The 15,539-nt window shown below is 42.1% G+C and overlaps 1 protein-coding gene across 8 annotated transcripts in view; it reads left to right on the top strand.

Moving 5' to 3' along the window:
- ZNF521 (zinc finger protein 521) overlaps positions 1-15,539 on the top strand; it is a 315,240-nt gene that overhangs the window by 139,195 nt on the left and 160,506 nt on the right. For 6 of the 8 annotated variants that reach the window (XM_083187494.1, XM_083187489.1, XM_083187490.1 and 3 more), the window contains one exon: positions 3,484-3,568. In XM_083187494.1, the coding sequence (XP_083043620.1) occupies positions 3,484-3,568 (85 nt within the window). The remainder of the gene's footprint in view (positions 1-3,483; positions 3,569-15,539) is intronic. The other 2 variants (XM_083187487.1, XM_083187492.1) reach the window with 1 other exon arrangement.

A 15,539-nucleotide genomic window follows, 5' to 3' on the forward strand; every position in this document is an offset into this window, starting at 1 on the left:
TACGTGCTCATTGCTAGGGTGTTCTTGCTTGATGGCACCATAGTACCCATTACACATGATGCCGCACACCATAGTACCCATTACACATGATGCTGCACACATAATGTCCCTTACACGTGATGCTGCACACATAATGCCCCTTACACATGATGCCGCACACCATAGTACCCATTACACATGATGCCGCACACCATAGTACCCATTACACATGATGCCGCACACCATAGTACCCATTACACATGATGCTGCACACATAATGTCCCTTACACGTGATGTAGCACACATAGTGCCGCTTACACATGATGCTGCACACCGTAATGCCTCTTACACATTAAGCCACACATAATGCATAATGCCCCCACATACCGCCACTTGTAGCGTCCCTTAAGCAATGCCCCCAAAAGTGCCACTGACTGTAAATTTTTATATGAGCCTTTGCTGCTGCTGCAGGGAGAGATGGAGAGCAGTGCAGCTGCTTCTATAGGGAGAGGAGCAGAGCGCAGAGCACACTCCCACTCCCCTCCTGGTGTCCTCTCTATCCGAGTGGACATTTAAAATATTGTGCGTGCTGTTGTTGTGCGTGACGTTGGGGAGCACGCCGGGCGCCGGCACGACATGATAAAAGGGGGGGGGGCTGCCGGGGTGACAGTCATTGACAGCTGGGCAGAGAGCAGGGGGCTGTCCGGCTGTATTCAGAGCACTGCAGGTCACGGCTGTTTGAAATAATACCCTTTTCACAACAGAAAATGCAGGGATTTACCCGGGAATATGGTCCCAGGATCATGCAGGGACATTCCCAGGCTGACCCCTTATACACCACCCTAGTCCCTGCATTTTCTGGTGTGAGGGGAAGAGACAACCACTCCCCTCTCCTTACCCCCCTTTAACCAACCAGCTATATCTTCGGAACCAACTGACCCATTTACATGAGACCAGTATCATATTGAAGAACTTTTGAGTTGGCTTCGAATGATTTTGGTCCCGTGAAACTGGGCTCCTTGGTTGCAGAGAAATCTGCCCTCAAAGAACATAAACAGTCATGAAATTACATTTAAGAAATGAAAAGAAAAACGGTTTCACCTCAATATCCCTGGAACCAATTAACCCATATGGATCCAGCCTGGTATCAGATTGAAGGCCCAGCGATTTGGGTTCGACTGAGATCAACCTCGAGCTTCAGGAAGTCCCGAAGGGGGATCTGGCAGCCGTTGAACTGGGTGGGGGTCAGAATTAGCGGGTCCCATGTTATCCTATAGGGAAAACATTCCAGCTTTGCCTGGCCGTATCTCCGGTTCCCAGGGGGCTAGAGACACGGGGCTGGGCTCGTTGGAAAGCCCCATCCCTCAGCTACAAAATGTGCACCCCCGGACCACCCCCTAGATTCGCCTATGGTCACAATTGTTACTGATCTCCCAATTGTCCTGATTTCAGTAGCTCAGGACAGTTCTAATTTGAGGGCCCTGCCCCACCATCATATTCATTATGGCATTGCACAGACTGAGGGCCAGATGTATGAAGCTTCAAAAAGTGATACAATGGAGAGATGATAAACAACCAGCCAATCAGCTCCTATCTGTCATGATACAGGCTGGGTTTGAAAATAGACAGATAGGAGCTGGTTGTTTATCACTCTCCATTTTATCACTTTTGAAGCTTGATACATCTGCCCTGAGAGAGAATTTAGGGAGCCATGAAGCCACACTTCCTTTGGAAGGTGCCAGTGACCATGGATATACCATTATCGTGACGTGGCCATGCACCCTGATCCAATACTTTGTGGCTACAATTTGCAAACTGTTGCACTTAGCTGACCAGGACAGCATTTCATAATGTTAGAAAGGTAGAAATCTAATGAAGCAATGGAATAATAATAATTATCTCCTAAACTACTGGAAAATATGGCCATTTGAATGGCTATTTTAGACCAAATAGTTCTTTAGCTGTGTGCCTGTACCTTAATAGTAGACAAAGAACAATAATGTAATATTCCCAGGGACATCACTTGTCCCCTTGTTGCTGCTGTGTCCCACCCTTTTACCTTATATGGTAGATAAAAATAAGGTAAATGTTATTCCTCCTCTTGGCACCTAGCAATGGTCTGCCCCATTGTGTGTGAGACACAGGACCTGTTCTGCACATGAATTTCAGATGCATATAAACCATCTGGTCTGCTTACATCTCTAAGTCAGGATCATTGTTTGCTTACAACTAAGGATAGTGAGACAGAATACTGCAAGTAGAACATTTAATGTGTCAGAACCCAATGAAACAAGAAATTACTGGTTATTTCCTTTTTAAAGAACAACAAATGTAATCATACCTCAGATGTATAGTGCTAGGTGTTATTGTCACCGTTATAGTAAGTAACGAGTTATACAAGCAGCTATTCTGCATGCAGCCATGTTGTCTTTACCCAATTTCCTGAGAATGAGCAGCAGATACTCATTTTAATCATTGAAAATGAATAACTTTATTCAACAACAGCTGGAGTGTCAAGGTTAGCAAACACTGATCTAGTAGGAAGAGGAGACAGACAGATTACATAAGGTGCAAGCAAGTGGGAGGTGGTTTGATAGCAGGATGTAAGTAGGCAGAGATGGTCAAGCCATGAGGCAGAGGGTTGGAGGACCAGCCTCAAGACTAGATTATGCAGCAGAAGGGTACGCTTTGATGAAAGGTGATTTTTCAGTGCCTGTTTGAAGCTTTGCAAGGTCGGGGAGAGTCTAATGAAGCGAGGGAGTGCATATCCATGAACGGGTGCAGCACAGGCAAAGTCCTGGGTGGGAAGCAGTGATCAGGGTCAGAGGCAGAACTCTGGGAGGCAATGGAGTCATCTGCCGCCGGGCTCTTGCTCCCAAGGGGGCACCGCTTCTCCCCATGCAAAATTAAATCAGTTATTTAGAAGCCAAAATATTGCTTCTGTGGCTGAGTTCTGAAATATATATGTGTTCTCTATGTCTCTTTCTATATTTATTAAAATAAATATATATTTTATATAAGGTTATAAGGTGTGTGTGTGAGTGTTTGGGGAGGGGGCACCAATATATATTTTGCCTCCGGGCAACTGGAACGAACTTACGCCACTGATCAGGGTGGAGGAGTGACGACAGTTGTCGGCTGATTTGAGAGATGAGGTTGGAGGTGTATGGAGCAATGGAATTAGAGATGACACTGTATGTGAGTGTGAAGTGTTTGTCCACACATTCATGGCCACTAGACTGAATTGTGCGTGGGAAAAAAAAGATTACTTTAATAGCTTCCTGTCGGTCCATGTGGTCACTGAAAATGTGAGACTGTTTCCAAGGCTCTGTGCTCAATGGCTGCACTAGGCCCTAAATTTGACTCTATATAACACATTTTTAAATAATATAAACCTCAATAGAATTTGCACACATGTTATTATATGTACTGTATTTGTAACAGTTTGACCTCTATGTATGATAAGACAGAAAAACACAGAAGTTAATTATATTTATCTTCTAGAAGAAAACCTACCAATGCATCAAGTGCCAGATGGTATTCTACAATGAATGGGATATTCAGGTCCATGTTGCAAACCACATGATTGGTGAGTGCTGCCTTGTTTATTTTATAAATGTAAGGACGATTATTCAGCAACTAGTCATCATAAATTTGTTTTGATGATTCTATTAAATATTTGCATATGATGTTTTTGTATCGCAACTATCACAACCTTCCTAGTCTGAATATTTTTGTTTTAGTTAGTTTATATTACATTTGTACTACTAAGAATTTTTGGACAAGATACATTTGGTATTTTTCAAATGTTAATCACACTAGGTGTGTTATTATATTCTGACAGTCAGTAGTCAGACATCGAAATCTCAACTGCCGGTACTCAGACAGCAGGGGCAAGCGATACGAAGCCACACTGTGGGGTCGGGGACTAGCTGCACTCACCATAGGTTCTATTCTCCCTCTGTGAGGGTCCTGGACGAGGGAGAATAGCCGCTGGCAGTCGGGATCCTGACTGTCGGGGCATTTAACAGACGAGATTCTGATGTTGGACTACTGACCATCGGAATCCCAACTGTTGGGAGGTCATCCGGCACCCAATCACACCTTGATTAATGTTGTAAGTGCCGCAGCTTGCAAAACACAGAAATGCAGATGTTTTTTCTTTAATACCCCATCATAAAAGATAATTATGAGTTAATAATCCCAGGTCATATATATTTTATCTGTATTAATTAATTAATTATTTATTTATTTAACAAACTAAATACAAATACTTCATAGCTAATGTATTTTTATTCTTTACATGACTTTTGTTTCTATATCAAGATTTCCCTTACTTCCATTGGAAGCTGTAAATGATGTTTCCTTTATGTATGGGTTGTAGCAGAAAGTATTAACCAAGATGTGTGGCGTGTTTGGATTCTTTTGGGTTTTGGTTTTGAATTAATTATAATGTGCATCTGAAATTTTATAGCAAGTGCACCTCTTCATGAATTGGGGAAGGTAGAATATTCTAGCTAAAGATGTATGTTCTGGTAGCTTTACAATATATGCAGCATATTACTTAGTTTGAATGGTGCCTTAGTATTCATTATTATATGCTTTGAAGGAGTCCGCAATGAAGGAAATTAACAACCCATGTTTTAAAGTGCCCACTAATAAGCCCTAAGCCATCAGGGATCACAATAGCTATTGAGGCAGACCTTTGGTACTTTTTATATATATGCTTCCTCTGCATAGCTATGGCTGGGGAATGGATGTGCCAATTACATCATGGAAGGATCTGCCCTATTTCTTCCTCTTGGTGCTTTTAATTTCTGCTGATCTGTCATTCCTCACTTCTGAGAGATTTTGAAGAAGAGTCCCGGATGGCAAGTGAGATTTGCAACATCATAGCCCCGCTGCCCTGCACATTGTAACATGGCATAGTTGGCATGGACCATGAGGTCGCAGTTCAATTCCACATAGATTGCAGCATTAAGGGCAGTCCCAGTACTCATGGGGGAAAAGGCAGTAGGGTATCCTGTTCCTACAGGAGTCTGGGAGAACGCCTCAAATTTTGGAAGTCTCCCTGGGTTTCCTAGAGAGTAGGCAAGTCTGCTGTATTGGCTATGAATAGAGAAATACAGTGTTCCATAATATGAACCATTAGTGTTGGGATCTTATTGTAATACTGAGAAAAGGAAATGTTCGAATGCACTCTTGTAAAATTAGACTTTTACAAAAATTTTGAAAACGTCATTTGTAAAAAGTTAAGTCTATTTTGATTGACATCGTCCCTGCTAACATCTGAAATGTATGCCTCTAGTACAATATATGCTACAAAGCCAGCTAGATATTATTAGTCACAGGTGGCAGCTCTTCAACATCTCCATTACTCTTAAAGCTCTATGAAAAAATAAGTTCTTCCTGTGTCTGATCAAAGCTGCCTCTCTGGTTCCCATCCTCCCCTCGAGATAAAGCAGGTGGAACACATTTGCATGTTCTTATCAAAGATCTTAAACATTGATGGTGCCTGTAAACCTTATATCGAACGGTCAGCTCTAAAATTAAAATCATTTTGGTATGGAGGCCAGTATACTTAAAGCAAAAGAACACGGGTGAAATTTAATAAGAGAAGAGATTCAGACTTGGTAAGAAATCTCCAGTTTTTTTAAAGCGGCAATCATTTACACTTCAAAATTAAACTGGCCAAACTTTAAAAACACGGGCTGCTTTAGCGTGTGTTTTGAACTAGATGTGATGCATCCTTATGTCTCAATATACTAGGTAAAGCTGCTGTGTATAAAGTCCATTTTGGGGAATGGGGTAAATTTAGTTTTTTAATTCGTTTTTAAAAGGTGTAAACCATTTTTATTCTTTAATATTAAGTTTTTATTTTCACAAAAGTATAGACATGTAAAAACCATTTTACATTCTAGAGAATGAGTTATTTGTGCATGAAGACCTGGATTAAAATAGTTGGTACTTGTGAGTTATCCGGGCTGCCGATTTTTTCATCGCGCCCGAAATCGTGGGCATCGCGTCGGTCGTGGCCGTTATAAGGAGCCGCGACGCGATGCCCACGATTTCCCATAGACAGTAATGTTAAAAGACGCGATGGACCCGATTTCCCATAGACAGCAATGTTAAAATAAAATGACAATGTGAATATGGCCATTTCACATTGGATATGTTTTAAAAAAAAATGTTTCATGGCCCCCCACCACCGTTAACGCCACCCTGCTATTGACGCCAACCCGAAGCGTGGCGAGGGACGGCGGTACGCGTCCTCTGACCTTTTCATGCCCTACTATCCACTAGGGCGTGGAGTGAGAATAGAATAGTGTGGCGAGCGCAGAGAGCCCGAAGCGTGGCGAGCGGCCGCGGACACCTTCACAGGTATCCGCGTGCCCTTGCGGGCTTCACAGGTGTCCGCGTCCCCTCGCGGGGCTCGCTGCGCTCGCCACGCTTCGGGCTCGGTGGCTCGCTGCGCTCGCCACACTATTCTATTCTCACTCCACGCCCTAGTGGATAGTAGGGCATGAAAAGGTCGGAGGACGCGTACCGCCGCCCCTCGCGGGCTCGCTGCGCTCGCCACGCTTCGGGTTGGTGTCAATAGCAGGGTGGCGTTAACGGTGGTGGGGGGCCATGAAACATTTTTTTTTAAAACATATCCAATGTGAAATGGCCATATTCACATTGTCATTTTATTTTAACATTGCTGTCTATGGGAAATCGGGTCCATCGCGTCTTTTAACATTACTGTCTATGGGAAATCGTGTCGGAAATCGGGTCCATCGTGTCTTTTAACATTACTGTCTATGGGAAATCGTGGGCATCGCGTCGCGGCTCCTTATAACGGCCACGACCGACGCGATGCCCACGATTTCGGGCGCGATGAAAAAATCGGCAGCCCGGATAACTCACAAGTACCAAATAGTTTAATTTATACATCTAGTAAGTTATTGTAAACCTGCATGTCTTTCATTTCAAAATAATTTGCAGTTGTGCCTGGAAAAAACTTGGAATTTTGTAAGAAATGAGTTGCTGTGGATAGTAATGTTTGCATTAGAAATCATATTTGTGTCGCCTTAATAGTTTTCTCTTCTTACAATAATTATAATGCCTCCAAACATTTTAAAATGATCAAAGAGTAGTTGTCATAGACACCCTGTTGCTCATATTTAATAGCAATCTGCAGATATAAATTAGCACTGTACTGTCCAAGTATTTCCACGAAGAAGGCTGTCAGAGACTAGGGCTGTATTCAATGCGGCCAGCGAGATGGTTAAACTGCAAGGATCGATAAAAACAAGCGATCCTCGCCGTTTGACCCCCGCCGCTCACCCTATTGTACGTTCTGGAGGGATCTTTGCTGTTAGAGGATGGCGAGGATTCCCCTAAACAGCGAGGCACGCAATAATATGCAACCTTTGTATACCAGTCAGTAATATAAAATGTATCATTATTAAATAGTTGCTCCAGGGCACCATGAAGCCTTTACAAGGGCATCATTTAATTTCTGTGGAAAGGAAAGCCGTGTGCAGTAGTAGGTGTGTCCTCATACACCTAGCCTTAATACGCCATGCAGAGGCACCGCAGCAATAAGAGCATGTCTGTCGTAGGGCAAATAATGTGTGATATAGAGGGAAAGATAAATAGTAATTTAACCTGTAGAAAAGGATAAGTGTTGATGAACGTGGACATTGCATTGATGTCAATTGTGTTATTTTCTAATGTTCATCTTCATCTGTACATAATGAAAGCAGCCATTTATCCTGATTATGGCTGTATTGGTAGCAATAACACTGTAAGACATGAACTAGATTCAGTTTCAGTGCCTGATTAACCAATAGGCTAATTAGGCTGCAGCCTAGGGTGCTAGGACTGGGGAAGGGGGTGAGCCCAAGAATAAAATTGAGGCCTAATTTATGCCATGCTTGTTAGCTATTACACGTCCCAATGTACTGTGGTGGGTAAAGTTCATAAGGTGACTGCCAGATGCAGTGGCATACTGTAAGTTCGTTCCAGTTGCCCGGAGGCAAGATATATATTGGTGCCCTCCCCCCCCCCCCCCCCCCCCCCCCACACACACACACACACAACCCTATATAGCCTTTTATAAAATATATTTTTCTGTTCAGAAGTATAGATAGAGAACACATATATATTTCAGAACTCAGCAATAGAAGCAATTTCCTTGGCTTTTATATACCTGATTTAAACTTCCAGGTAGAGGAGAAGGAGCCCGGCGGCAGATGACTCCATTGCCTCCCAGAGTTCTGCCTCTGGCCAGATGGCTATGCCAATGTAACTTACTGATGGAACCATTACTTTATGTACATTGTGCTACAGCGCCAGGTGGGCAGCCTAAAGCCAAAGTCTACTTCACACACCACAGGCATTAGATCTTACATGCTAGTCACAAAGTAGCATACCCTCCAACATTTGAAGGGCAGAAATCGGTACACATATAGGAAGGGACGTGGTCATGGATAAAGTGGGTGTGGCCTTGTGTAAAGTGGGCGTGGTCACGACCCAGGCACCCGGCCCAGCATCTGATGCAGCTCATGTCACATGGTGGCTTGGTGGGCTGCTGGCATATTAATAAGTATATTACGTATACTTAGTATTTATTATGCCAGCAGCCCACCAAGCCACCATGTGACATGAGCTGCAGCAGGTGCACATGTCACCCAATTTATTATTAAAAGTGCAGCCTGAGCCCAGCCACCTACTTGCTGCACGGATGTACTGTGAAGTTCAGGCAGCAGGCTCCGGTGCGAAGATGATCCCCCCCATCACGTGCGCCGGGGCTGGTGGGCCACCGCACCCCACTCAGCCCTTCGCGCCCACAAGTGTCTGGGCATGCGGAGACTGAGGGCAGAGACTTCGTGCTTTCCCCTGATTCGCAGGGTGCGTGGTCCCGGCGCGTGACGTCATGGTGCACGGGGCCGGCAGCAATGCACACAAGGGAGAACGGGGGAGAGGGTAGAGCCGGTGCACCGGGCATCAAACACGGAGCTGAGCCCGGGGAGCCAGGAGGGAAATTATGTGCACAGTGAGCGTCTGACCGCCGCAATCTGGCAAAAAAACGGTATATTCGGTACAATCTATATTTACCGGTACAGACTGTTACAAAAATGGTACTGTACCGGCAAATTCGGTACAGTTGGAGGGTATGAAGTAGTAGTCGGAAATTCCTCTGTTGCTGCTGTCAGGCTGTGGTAGTTGGTTAAGGCCTATGTTGCTGCTGTCAAGCAGTGGTAGTTGGTCACAGGGTCTGTTGCTGCTGGGAGGCATTGGTAGTGGGTCACAGCCTCTGTTGCTGCTGTCAGATAGTGGTAGTTGGTCAGTGCCTCTATAGACTGTTAGAACTGTATCTTAACCAGGATAACATTTAACATTTGTTATAACCACATTCGGATATCCTGGGATACCATAGATTCAGAAAGCCCCAATATTCTCACCGCTTTCTTACTATATTGTAAATAATGACTGTTGTTGTCTACGTTATGTCCGTCTATCTGCATGTTCTATGTCGATTGTACCATATTCCTCATTTATTTAGAGGAATTTTTTAATACATATCCATTAAAAGTGAAATTTTATTTAATTAATATCTTTTCATAAGGCTTGTGCCCCACACAGGGAGACTTCTATATGTCCTCTCTTGGACATATCTTTTCTCATTGTTCTCACCCTCTATAGCTGCTGTCAGGCAGTGGTAGATGGTTAGGTTCTCTGTTGCTGCTGGTAGGCAATGACATGTTGGTCAGGACCCCTATTGCTGCTGGTAGGCAGTGGTAGTTTGACCAGTACCCTGTTGCTCCTGGCAGGCATTGGTAGTTGGTCAGATACTCTGTTTCTGCTGGCACGCAGTGGTAGTTTTTCAGGTCCGCTGATGCTGCTGACAGGCGGTGGTATTTGATCAGTTCCTCTGTTGCTGCTGGCAGGCAGTGGTATTTGGTCTGATCCTCTGTTTCTGCTGGCAGGAGAGGTAGTGTTAGTCAGATCCTCTGTTGCTGTAGGCAGGCAATGGTACTCAATACTCTGTTGCAGCTGGCAGACAGTGATGGTTTGTCCGGTACTTTGTTTTTGCTGGCAGGCAGTGATAGTTGGTTAGGTCCTCTGTTGCCGCTGAGGGCAGTTTAGTTTACCCGGTACTCTGTTGCCGCTGGCAGGCAGTGTAATTTGCCCGGTATTCTGTTGCTGCTGGCAGGTAGTTGTAGTTTGTCCGGTCCTCTGCTGCTGCTGGCCCACCATGGACGTTAGTTGGAAATTGGGGTTGTGTGTGTATTAATGGAATATAATGACATCCCAAATGGAAAGATCTCACCCAAATTTGAGCAGGTGAGCAAAGGTAGCTTATCCCCACACAAAATGGCTGCCTCAATTGTGACTGCTGCAATTTAAGAATGACATTTTCAGGAAAATATACATTTAGTTAGGTGGTAGTTTGAGCAGGGAATGCTCTGTAAAGAGTGTGATAAACTAAAAATGTAAAAATAATATGTACAAAAGGTCAGAGGATGCTCCATAAATGAGGAACTCGATGATGTTAAGACATATAATAATGTCTGCCTACAGCCTTCTGTCACATGAGATGAAACACTGAAATGATGACTTTTTTCTTTTTAGAGAATAAAAAATGTTTATTTAACATAACTTTTTGTCGTCATATTATCACATTTCAAGATACATACCGAATTCACAGTTCACCGCGCTTTTCTTTTTCTTTTTAAATTAATCGAAGGTTGGCCAAATATGTTTTAAAAATGCTGAAACATAAAATATTACAATTACTACTTTTATCTATTTTGTGCTGTCCCTGAAGGCAACTTGAAGGAAATGAGCTGTCGGTTCCCTTATGATATTCAGTGGTGACATTTAAAAAAAGTCATATTGCCAGAGAGTAATTTGAACAGTTGCCCATTCATGCCAGATTTATGAAGTGAAATTAATTTACCCCTTGTATTGTACAAAACAGTCTATGATCAGTGATCAGACATACCGCAGTGCTTTCAGATTTTTTTTTTACGTATAGGAAGATTATGCCTAAATCTGCTCCTTTGTCTGTACATAACTTTTCCTATCATCCAGCATAAGAGTGATTAACCTGGGATCCAAAGGTGTTTAGGGTAACAGTAGCGCCCATAGGGGCAAGTGGGAATTTTGAGTGTGTTGGGGGGTGAGGGTAGTTGCAAGCGGTATTTCTGCTCTTGTCTGTTTCTGCATTGGTATGGATCTGCTACAAAAGGCAGACGTTGGTTACATATAAATTAGTGGAAGGTTTTTTTGTTGTCGCTAAATGTAAAAATCTATATTGGGAAGACTGTGTTTATAGAAATCGCTTCTCTGAGAGAAACGCAATTTAATTTCCAAATGCTATCTCCTTATAACTGTTTGCCTACAAAACTGCAGACTCTCTGTGCTAGGCATGCTTGGGGATAGTAATTACTTAGTGTTTTTACTAATTCAATGAAGTGGTTTCTTGCTAATAAGCTAACAAGTGTGTTTTATCATTACGAAAACTCCTAAGGTTTTTAGGCTCTTTATTAAAGGGATTTTTTTTTCAAGACTAATTTCATATATACTGTGCTAATTAACCATTGAATGCATTCATGTTCTAATACATACACAGTATGCTGCCTTACTGCTTGAAAATAGACTAATATTTAATTGATTGATGTTTTAGGTATATGGCTTTCATGTGTCTTACTTTTATGAGGTTATTTTCCCAGAATAAACACTAGATAAGAAGGATTAGTACTATGTGTTTTTTACGCATTTGGCACACGTAGGAAAGAAATGGTTCTAATGCTGCATAGGTCTTCCAGTGTGTATTGTATTGTATGTGAATGTATAGAACTAAAAACAAGGGTGCATATAAAATGCCGACAACAGTTCATAAAATACGCATATAGCTATCCGTGTTTGTCCACCCTGTATCGATCATGATCATGATATGGGAAAAGACTGCCTATTCCAATTGGAAACACTGTAGATAACATTTCATATTAATTATGTCCAGAATGGATAGTCACTGTGTTAATGGCTGTTTTAATGTCAGAATAGTCAAGCAGACTCAACAGGGGCAGAAAATGGACTGAGTCCATTTTAACATGGAATTCAATGGGAAAAGGGGTCCTTTTCATACCCCTACTATCCAAGTGGGCATGGAGTCGGATATAAACCTGTGGCGAGCGGACACAGAATACCGTCCCCTCGCGGGGCACGCTTCGCTCGCCATGCTTCGGGCTCGGTGGCTCGCTACGCTCGCCACAGGTTTATATCCAACTCCATGCCCACTTGGGTAGTAGGGGTATGAAAAGGACCCCTTTTTCCCATTGAATTTTATGTTAAAATGGACTCAGTCCATTTTAACATTGAATCCTATGGAAAAATCGGGTCATCGCATCGCATGCGATATGGTCGTATGCGATGCGATACGATGTTGCATCGCATCGCATCTGATTGTATGCCTTAAGTTAAGGCATACAATCAAAAAATTGGCAGCCCAGATAATACATAAGTACCGTTGTTTCATTCAATGACCAGTGTATGATTGACTAGGTGGTACTAAGTCTAGCGCTCTCCGATAAATTCTTTTTTATTTATATATATATATATATATTTTATTATTATTTCTTTTTTAAATAAATATATATGAATTAAAATGTGTTTGATTGATATCTGATGGAGCAGCACCTCCAAAAGTGATTTATCACTACGTATTGCCAGTTGTCTTGTAAAGAGGTACACAATTCCTCTGTACTGGAGGTGGCAGTCACATCAGATTTTGAATATACAGTATAGAGCTACTTGCCACCATTACAGGGATCAGCACTCTAGGTACCACATCCGGTGATTGGTTTGTTGGTCTTGTAGATAGATGTCTGGTGGAAGGGAGAGTAGGTAGACTGAGATATATAGGTCACCATGGTTGTCTAGATGTATATAGGATCATTACTATCCTTCTTAATCACATCCATTATATTTCATCTACAGAACGCTGCTCTGTGCATTTATGCTAATGTACTGTAGGTGCTCTGGTCTTACCCTAGGGTGACCCTAAATACGACATGTTGTAACTAGTCATGTAGACATGTAAAACTTGAATGTTAAACAACCTAAACCTAGGTTGTTGTTTTGTATTTTTCTTTAATATTCTTTATTGGTGTAGGCTCCACTGAAAGAAGATCATACAAAGTAGTGTTTACGAGCAGAAACCTTTATTTTTTCTACAACATAGGAATGATCATACTTCTTCCCTTCTGTGCGATGTCAGATGACAGATCATTGGCAGGAGCCTCATTGCAGGGTGACTTATCCCTATCTAGCGCATGCCCTACTAGAGCTGTGGCACCAATAATTTTTTTCCACCATATTAAAAATTACAGATCCAAATTGAAAAAAAAAAAAAAATAGGGAAAATAAAGAAATTCCTGCACTGCTCAGTGGGCCGCAAAAAAAAGTCTGAGAAGGTCCACATACCATGAGAAGGGCCACATACCACGGCTGCGAATATACTGCATCCCATACGCCATCATCCTACTCCTGTATTATGTGTGACTGCATTTTCTCTGCTGTCTTAAGTTGTTATTTGCTGCTTTTCATGTGGAACTAAAGTAGCTTTTCCCCTTCTATTCGTGGTGTCAACCAACTGACAACTTTATATTTTTGCTTTGAGATATATATAGAATGAATGCAGTGATTTAACAATACGATAAGCATGACAATGTCAAGCAGTATTTGTTTTCAGTCTGATAACTTTTGACCAATAATTGCCATCCTCTAATTATCTATTTTAGTCATGAAAGAGTCTTTCTCTGTGGGGGCCGGCATTATGATTAGAGCAGAAATCCCACAAGAAACATGTGTGCTCCAAACAGCTCCAAACAACTGTCTCATGAAACGTAGCGGGCACATTGCAAGCTACTCACTGTGCACAACAGAGGAGCACATTCGCTGTTGTGGGCTCATCTGTCTGACAAATAAGATGATAAAAAGCCAAATTGTTAAATCGTTGATAGTTCACTGCTGCTACCAGGCAATTAAAATCATGTCAGTTACAGTAAAATGTATTTTTTGTTCACACCAATACTTTGCATTTAATATATTCAATTTTTGAACTTTAAAAAGGAAAACAATAGATTAGGGCTTGCTTTGTATACTTATCATTAGCCCCAGTTTGCTGTAGATTGATCTTTTTACACAAGATGTTCATATATTTTTTAAGATTAGTTGGACACCGGGACCTGGTACATTCTAATAGTATTTTTTTTTTTTGATGCAGTAAATGGGTTCACCTGTGCACTGTGCGTTTTGAGTGCCTTCGTTTCTAAATACAATCTATCTCTCTCTCTCTCTCTCTCTCTCTCTCTCTCGATCGACCTGTTTTTCCAGAAAAACAGTACTGGTTGCCATTGTGGTTCCTATCCCATAAGATGTCACAAATAACAGAGTGAGAGATGAACTCCAAGTAACAGTTGTAAAGAGATAATTGGTATAGAAATATTTTCAGATGGACACTACATATCTTATCCCAGATCATGGGAGATATGGGATGTGTGGGGTCTAAAGGAATTGGGCTGGTGTACACAAGGGAAATATAGGGGGGTTATTCTGGTTGGTTTGCAAAAGCAAATGTTTTCTTTAATGGACAAAACCATTTGTACTGCAGGTGGGACCGATGTAACTTGTGTAGAGAGAGTTAGATTTGGGTGGGGTGTGTTCAAACTGAAATCTAAATTGCAGTGTAAGAATAAAGCAGTCAGTATTTACCCTGCACAGAAACAAAATAACTCATCCAAATGTAACTCTGTCTGCACTTGTTACATCAGCAGTGCACATGGTTTTGTCCGTTAAAGAAGCAATTTGCTTTTGCAAATCAACCAGAATAACCCCCATAGTGTAGTGTGACTGGTGTAGTGGTGGAAGGGTGTTATCAGATGAGATGATGCGTTTGCCTGTGTGGGGTGTAGTAGCTACGTGGCATGGCATAGAAGATCAAGGTGTGTGTGTGTGTGTGTGTGTGTGTGTGTGTGTGTGTGTGTGTGTGTGTGTGTGTGTGTGTGTGTGTGTGTGGAGAGGAGGTATAATTTTACAACAGAAAAGGGTAGCAGTTGGGATGAATATGAAGAAATACACAGAGGAAATGGATTATGGGTGGGTATGTAAGGAATATTGTGCTAGGAGGAAATGAGTTCACCTCAAACATTTTTTTTTATGGCTAAAATACAGATATACCATTAGGTTTGTGTTTATCAGAATGCATACGTGATGCAATATTTCTTATTGTGATCTGTTCATGTCCACTTATTAGAGACTAAGGCATTGGTATACTAGTCACTCTTTAGCTTGACAGAATTGACTGTTAACAAAATCATTGTAAGTGCCAGGAGTGTGCAGGATGTATCTGTGAATCATGTCTAATTTTATGTAATTAAAACCCAGGATTCAATTTGAAGGATTTCTGTCTGTATCCAAGAGGAGCATTTATGAATTGCACATTAGCCAAGGCTTAAGCTGGAAACTGCAGCATGAAGAGTGGGTGGCAGAACAGCTTAGTGTAT

The sequence above is a fragment of the Crinia signifera genome, chromosome 5 (assembly GCF_055691185.1).
Source record: "Crinia signifera chromosome 5, ASM5569118v1, whole genome shotgun sequence".
NCBI classification, from domain to species: Eukaryota; Metazoa; Chordata; class Amphibia; order Anura; family Myobatrachidae; genus Crinia; species Crinia signifera.